Here is an 8,296-nt window from a genome sequence, read left to right on the forward strand (position 1 = left end):
CGACAGCTAACTTTACAAGGAAATCAACAGTCTACAAGACCACATTATATAACAGGGCCTTGATAAATTGGAATTGTGGGCCAAAAACTGCAGTATGAAACATTTTGATATCTTGTCTATGAACGAAACACGTAGTAACTTTTACAAACTAATCAAACAAACGCTCTATACGAAAAGAAGTAAACGCCGACCCATACATTTATCGTTTCTCGTTTTTTATATAGATTAGACCGTTGGTTTTCCCGCTTGAATGGTTTTACACTAGTAATTTTGGGGCCCTTTATAGCTTTTTGTTCGGTGTGAGCCAAGGCTTCGTGTTGAAGGCCGTACATTGACCTATAATGGTTTACTTTTATAAATTGTTATTTGGATAGAGAGTTGTCTCATTGGCACTCACACCACATCTTCCTATATCTATTGGACTCCAAATTATCAGACGACCGAAAATGGAAAACACACATAGTAAACGCAAGCAAAAAAAGCAAGTTTCATAAGACGCAATCTAAAATATTGACCAGAATAATAATGCAAAAACGCATACATATATGTCTCTAATAATGTAAACCATGAAATATCGAATGAGACTATACACACAAAAGACAAGTACAATTGATACAAAGGGATTTACGTTACATCATTAGAAATAATAAATCAAGATGTGACAGATGCATCACAGAAATGAATCAAAATTAAAACTTCATGTGATAGATATTTTACGATTTTCAAGAGCATTTGGCAATCCAAAGACAAGGTACGGTTTGTCATATCTAGTGTTGTCACAATCTACGGCATAATTGTCTCTGTTTGAACAGTCATAATGTTTTCGATTCCCTGGATCCCTGCTTGACAATAGGTGTCCCGTGATACAAAGCAGAGATTGAGTCAGGATACCAGGCTATACGTATACTTCAAACGATAAAGCTAGGCAAAATGCATAACATTAAAATTTATCAAAATTGATAAAAATGTGTGATGATTAACAACGAGATATCATGAGAGACTTTGATCAGCGACATTTTATTTGATGTTGTCAACTTCCTGCGGGTCTGGATATACAAGGCAATACACATGATTTAACACTTTGACAATTTAATCATTTAAGGTAATTGTTTCTAGTTATGTTCACGAATAAATACTAAAAATATACATTTTGCAGGGGAAAATAAAAATGATAAAATGCCAAAATGCTCAATGATTTTTATAAATTTAACTTGTTTAGAAGTATACGGTAGTTTATTTTTGAGATATATATGTCATATATAAGTTTTGCATCAAGTACTTCAGATTTTGTCTACAACTTATCCTCTAATACGACAATATGATAATAAATGAATTATTATCACAAAGAAAATAAACCATAAGTTCAATTTTACTCGTCAAAACGGTTTTTAAGATAACGAGTTTTTAAATTAAGATATATGCTTCTTTTACTCAGCATGTAAACGTTATATTTATTTCAGGACGTATTAAACACGAAAATGCGGTGTGGTCTTTCAATTCCTGAATGATTAAAACTAAAATTATCAATATTAACCAGTTATGGAATAGTTAGTAAACCTTGATCAGACCGAATCTTATACACAACAGAAACCAGACTCCATCATGAAGTTTACTTTTCTTCACACAATAGACAAGGCCTATGCAGGGATAGCCATTGTCATGTCAACATTATCCATCTTGTCTTGTTTCATTATCATTGCCGTCCTCATATCTTGTAAATCACTGCGTACTAATGGACGAACTTTGTTAATATGTCTGACAGTGGCCAATTTTGTGTCCTGTGTCGGCAGTATTGTTGCTGCGGGGGTATCAGTGTTCACACCAGAACTAACATGGAGCAACTTTCCCGTCTGTGCCGCTGCTAGCGCAATCTCTATAGTGTCTAATGTGTGTGCCTATCTGTGGACATGTGCTATAAGTTTATATGTTTATCTGTGCATCAGCTGGAAGAAAGACGTTCTTGCCGACAAACTGAGAGGGGTTTTCCATCTTGTCTGCTGGGGATTTCCAGGTAATTATCCCAACATTATACTATTATTAGTATGATTCAATTTAGATTTATTGCTGTAATATTTAGTACACTTTCCCTTTATGTGAAAATTAAGTGCAAATGACAACAGATATGAGTATTCAAACGAAGTTTTAAAAATATTCAAATCAATATAAATTTAAGGAGAGGTGATATGATTGCCAATGAGATAACTATCCACCAAAGTTCAAATGAAGGCGACATAAACAATTTTAGGCAAACTGTTTAAAAAAAATGAAATCAGTGATGACTATGTTTGATATAAAATGATATTTCCATTACTATACTGAGAATGAAAATGTATAATATTGATATGATTGCACTTTTTTTAAGTCGCTGTAATGGTAATAGCCACTGCCTCAGATGTGATAGGATTTAACTTTGGCAAAGCAAAGGTTGAGCGTCGACCTCCATGGTGTTGGATAGACCGAGAGACAGAGAAATTTGAGATGTGGGAATTAGTTACAGGATTGGGGTGGAGGATAGCTACCATCATTATATGCACTGCACTTTACAGTTTTGTACAATTCTCGCTTTCTGTCCAGGTGAGCATACCCACATTTTAGATAAATACAAATAGAAAATAGTTAAAGTAATTTGGTTTTTTTTTCAAGGATCTTTTTATATTGGTTTTCGATCAGATTGACCTTTAAATATTTTTTATTTTGATACACAATTTAAAATATGCATAAGATTGACTAGGCCGTCATCGAAGTGATGGTTCTACGTCAAAGTTGCATTTTATAGTTTAAGTTAATAACCTTTTTATTTGCTCAAACAGACAAATACTTATGAAGTCTTCCCCTTCACATAATATAACAATTATAATAATTATTCAGGAAAATCCACAAAACAAGAAAATATTGAATTAATTAACCAAGATTTATAATGTAATGACGCTATAATGATAATTTAGAAATATTAGTAAAAGTGCAGTTTTCAGTCCATAATTCTTTTGTGAAACCATCTTGTACAGCCATAAAACTACAATATTTTTAGAGATGCTCTCTTCAATCTCATCAACTTTTAAGTTGTTTCCTTGTTGTTCACATAGTTTTCCAATACAAAAAATCTTAAAAATCGATACTTGTAAAGCAAAGAAAATCAAGCAAAATTGAAAATATAATGTTACTAATATGTTTCATTCTTGTATAATTAAACCAGTTTTTTGAGACGTTTCGGCCATTTGCCATCTTCAGTTCTTTATTTTTCCTCACAACTAAAAAAAAAGTTTTAGGTTAAGATGTCACTCGTAGTATTAGAATTGTGAAGTTAGCCAATAATCCATAATCTATACTAATACCTATTGTCTTTTTATGTGTTAAATTCCGTTTATTATCACAACAGACAACTATAATGCTCACACCAAGCGACTGGCATTGTCATAAATGCTGACATTAAGCTCTTACAGTGTTTTTTTTAACTTATTTTGACATCATGTTTATATATAAATCTATTGGTAATTGTTGCTAAAAGTGTTTTTTTTTTATTATAAAAAGTTGTTTTGTTAAAAAAAAAATGAGTTCTGGGTCACCCTTGAAATCGTGACACGTTTCTACACCGATATTATAGGTTTCATCTGAGACTACTATAACACATATGTGTTATAGTAGTCTCAGGTTTCATCGACTTTGACTTTTAATTGTATCAATGTGGCCTCTTTTGTCTCGTATTGAATTGCTTCACTTTGAAAACTCGGCAAATGTGAAATATTTATCTATTTTCGTGAACACCGTTTGACATAGTCATGTAAGGGCACATTTAAAATTATGTGTATGGTAACTTTGATGTGCATAAAATTTTGGGCCCAAAACAGCCAACTCTTCTTTACAACCGGTGTGCCTTTCGTATATATTTAAAAGATCAAGTTCAAATCAAATTTTAACAATATATCAAATTATAGGAGGATACTGTTGTATGTTTTGACCCTTGGGTACCTAGTTACATATATATAAGCTTTTCATAAAATACATTAAAACTGCACATATAATTTCCATTAAGCAGGGAAAACCAGACGAAGAACAAATCGATGAGTTTGAGGAAGACTTGACACTTAGAATACAGAAAGCAAACCGAAAATTAAGACATATACCGTTGATTTTTGTTGTGCTTAATGCATGGGGTGCCTGGCAAGAAATGGCGTCTGCCCTCTCTACAACGGCTAGTTGGCTTGTATTAATGCAGGTAATACGATCGTTAATTTTGACAGAACTTGACCTCTATTCGATACATTTTTTCTTGGCTTGCCTTGTGTAGCTAGCGAGTAATTAAACTTGCTCGTATCAATATGTCAAAAGAACACTTTTGCCAGAAGCGAACACATGACCATAATTGTTCTGACAACAAGAAATTATCACTTAAAGTTTTTGAGACAAGAAGTGTTAATACATCATACACATAATATATTTTTCCTCATCACCCGCTTGTTTTGCAATAAAAAGCATGCTTAAAGTGTGTATAGTGACAGTGTGGCAAGAAATGCCACCTGGATAGCCTGTATTGGGACAAACATTAAATTGTAGTGTTTCATAGTTGCAGTACCTTACGAGTCTAATTGATTAAGTTAGGGCGGACATTTCCATATGTACACGTTTGTTTGCAATAGGGGTGCAAGCTAAGTGTAAAGTAAAGGAAAGTGATGCAATCAATTGTTTTGTACTTTTAAAAGGTAAGTTAATGCTGATGACATATATTAAATGGTATCATATATGTTTAATTTCTTCATATTTTTAATAGACTCTGGAGTTTCTTTATCATTACCCAAAACTCAATAGAGGGACTATGCACTTTATACATTTTAGAAATATGATATAGACCCTATTTGTATACAATATTGACGTGCAGTAATTATGATAGCTGGCATGTATGTTTAAAATAAATTCATATTAAAAAAAAAAAAATAACCACCAATAATTGACTATCAACAATAACAACATATGGTCAAGATACACAGGCACTTGTCTCTGAAGAAAATACCTTTAACAGGCTATAATTATTTGAACTTGGAATTATTTTTAATTATGGAATTTGCATAATTTTTTGTGCTTGAAATTTTTAATAAATTCCATGTTTATTCTGTTCTGTGCTGTGCACAATACTTTCTATTACCAGTGGCGGATCCAGAAATTTTCATAAGTGGGGGCCCACTGACTGACCTAAGAGGGGGCCCGCTCCAGTCACGCTTCATTGATTCCCTATATAAGCAACCAAATTTTTCCCCAAAAAGGGGGGGGGGGGCCTGGGCCCCCCCTAAATCCGCCTCTGATTACAGAGAAGATAGTACCGATTTTGTAATAGAATGCACTGTGCCGTGCACAACACTATCTATACAAAATACGTTGTATGGAAAGTGTTATAAACCGCTTAAACCATTATAATACCAAATAAACATGGAATTTGTTAAAAATTTCAAGCACAAGAATTAATGCAATTTCCATAATTAAAAATATTTCCAAGTTAAAAAATAGCCTGTTTTATATGAATGATCCTATATATACTCTAGTAAGGTGATAATCCAGACATCTTTAAAAGGGGACTCCAACCTAGGAAAAAAGGGGTCTGGTTTCAAACCAAATGTCTCCATTCAAAATCATTGATCGTAAAAAAGGGGTTCCAACCCTCTGACTCCTCCGCGGGGTTCCGCCACTGATAAAAACAACTAGATTAAAGTACATAGGTAATTTTTTTCAGAGACAAGTGGATGTGTCAAAATAGCATCAAGTTTTATTATGATCGTTCAGAAACTCAAAATCTATGTTTTGTCACTATTGATGTGTAATTTATGTCTACATATTTTACAGGTTATAGGAGACCATTCTCAGGCATTAGTCAATGTTATTTTGTTGTGCTTCCTGTCAAAAGATGTCCGTACAAAACTGAACATAAAATGTCAAAGTATCAGACATTTGTTTTCAAAGAAAACATCAGGACTTCGACCATTGGAATTAGAAGAACTCAGATCAGATAGCAATCAATTAATGGATGAAATTGAACTAAATGAAGAACACGATCAGGTCCAAGGTTGACAAAACAACAGAAGAGTTATCTTTCCATACAATGAAAAGATGCATGACGTCAACGTTATTCTGACTATTTGCTTGTACACAGTCAATGATATGTATAACATGTTTGGCACTGAACAACCAATAAATCAACCAACCATTGTACTCTACAAAATAATCAACTCAGTACAATAAGCAACATATGCAAGATAATTTATAAAGATGACTTAAATTGTTCTGTATGCAAATTACAAGCTGACAATATAATTTAATGATTTGCTAATCAAGTCTATACAATGACATTTTGAATATAAAGTTTACCAAAGGAAGTTGAATGAAACTCCCTTGCATGGTGCAAACATTGTTAGATCTCCCTCATATTAGTGGTTGAGTTTAACATTGATGAGATATCAACACAGATTCAATCCCCCCCCCCCCCCCCCCCCCCCCCCCCCAAAAAAAACCAACCCCAAACCAAACCATAACAAACCACAACAACAAACAAATCCAAAACAAAACAAAGCTAGAGGGCAATATAGAGTCTTCAGCACTGTAATTCAGGTGTAGAATAGCAGTGAATAAAAGGTGTAGAATTTTAATTAGGCCAGCAAAGGAGAAGGTTCACGAAGGGTTAAAATTGGCCCTTAATTTTTAATGTTTTTTTTTAAATCAGGCCAAACAATTACAAATTTCAAATAGAAATACTTTTGATAATACAGTTAAGACAAAAATGTATTTTTGGCACCTTCCTTTGAAAAATTTGAAGCTATGACCCCTTAAATATACATTATTTGTATTTTAGGTCAAGTTTGGTCAATTTTGTCCAAAATTTTAATTGTTTTTGGCATAATTAACCGTGGCCGCCATCCACGATCCAAAAAGGTTTTATACTGATGAATTCTATATCACATTTGGAATCTTTTGGTTACAAAATATTTTGGATCGTAGGTGGCGGCCAAATTTTTCCTAAAGCTTTTAGGTCTGAAAATTGCCTCAAATCATCATAATTTGACAAAATGTCCAAAATGGGCCCAATTTGGAGAGTATTATGTACTTTTATGAAAAGAACTGATTTATTGAGCATTATACCTTTTGAAATAGACCCATTTACGTACCAATTTTTGAACTTTTTGTTGTTTTATGATAAAGTTGATGTTTTAGGTTATTTTGGGCCATAAGTAAACCCTGTCCTTTGGATGCATAAATTCAACTTATAAGAGAAATGTCAAATAATAAACAAATTAGTGTGATCTCAGGTTGTTATTACTCATGCATATTGATTCAATGATAGACTATAAATTTTTGATAGGTTTTTGATATTTTACAGTCATATATTAAGGGGAGATAACTCCCAATTTTATTATTAAGGAAGCTTGTAGCAGATAAAAGTCAGTGATACCGTTTTTTCCTTTTGATATTTTGAAAGCATTTTATATGAGCTATCTTCTAGATTTATTTTATTTTAATTTAAAAATTCTGTCATTTAGTTTACCGTCTATTCAAATTATGATGCTTCATCTCATTACTGGTATATTCAATACAAAATGTGAAATAACTCAGTGGTTGTTTCTTACTATGTAACATATTGTTTTTCGTTTAATATTTTGTACATAAATTATTTCTTGTTTAAATCGTTTTATACTTATCATTTCGGGACCTTTATAATTGACCATTTGGTATGGGTTTTACTCCTTTTTGAAGACCGTACAGTGAACTATAGTTATAAATCTCTATGTCATTTGGTCTCTGGAGAGTAGATAATCATACCATATATTCTTATTTTTATATTGACAATAAGGTAAACAGTTTTTGGTTTATTTCTTGAGATCTTGAAGATGTATTGGTATTGGAAGGTTTGTAGTGTATATTCTGATGTCTATTTTTTTATGGGCCTATTGAACAAGTGGTCTAAGTTGTTCATCCTTAGGGTCCCTAGTCTGTCAACACTGAGGTTGTGAGTTCCAACCCCACTCTAGGGAGGTGAGCTCGAGATTTTAATTGACTAGGATTGCATCTTTTCCTCTCACAACAAAATAAGGGCAACATGAAATAGACAAGAACCCTGTAATAGTGTCTCTTGTGGAGAGTTGTCTCATTGGCAATCATACCACATCTTCTTTTTTTATATTAAACACCCAAATCTATTTTTGGAATACAGAATTGTTGTGATATTTTCTCAATGATGCTCTATCTCTCTATATATATATATGTGATAACAAGATTACCAATGCTCTTAAATTATAGCATCTAACTGCTATGTGATAGG

General features: G+C 32.8%; 1 protein-coding gene across 2 annotated transcripts; it reads left to right on the top strand.

The window, feature by feature from the left end:
* Nucleotides 1–813: 813 nt before the first annotated feature.
* Nucleotides 814–6,320, top strand: LOC139504492 (G-protein coupled receptor 157-like). 2 transcript variants are annotated; one of them, XM_071294609.1, is made up of 5 exons: nucleotides 814–1,102; nucleotides 1,461–2,011; nucleotides 2,363–2,574; nucleotides 4,034–4,213; nucleotides 5,830–6,320. In XM_071294609.1, exons 2-5 carry the CDS (start codon nucleotides 1,603–1,605, stop codon nucleotides 6,052–6,054), a joined length of 1,026 nt encoding a protein of 341 aa, XP_071150710.1. In that variant the 5' UTR covers nucleotides 814–1,102; nucleotides 1,461–1,602; the 3' UTR covers nucleotides 6,055–6,320. The 2 variants fall into 2 exon arrangements, with proteins under 2 accessions (XP_071150710.1, XP_071150703.1); XM_071294602.1 differs by lacking the exon at nucleotides 814–1,102 and having other exon boundaries at nucleotides 1,467–2,011; nucleotides 4,031–4,213; nucleotides 5,830–6,313.
* The last annotated feature ends 1,976 nt before the right edge of the window (nucleotides 6,321–8,296 follow it).

This window comes from Mytilus edulis, chromosome 1 (assembly GCF_963676685.1).
Source record: "Mytilus edulis chromosome 1, xbMytEdul2.2, whole genome shotgun sequence".
NCBI classification, from domain to species: Eukaryota; Metazoa; Mollusca; class Bivalvia; order Mytilida; family Mytilidae; genus Mytilus; species Mytilus edulis.

Excerpts from the sequence above, each read along its gene's own strand:
- LOC139504492 (XM_071294602.1), top strand. The coding sequence starts at position 1,603 with ATGAAGTTTACTTTTCTTCACACAATAGACAAGGCCTATGCAGGGATA. Across the intron at positions 2,012-2,362 it reads TGTCTGCTGGGGATTTCCAG|TCGCTGTAATGGTAATAGCC; the intron begins GTAATTATCCCA and ends ACTTTTTTTAAG. Across the intron at positions 2,575-4,030 it reads AATTCTCGCTTTCTGTCCAG|CAGGGAAAACCAGACGAAGA; the intron begins GTGAGCATACCC and ends ATTTCCATTAAG.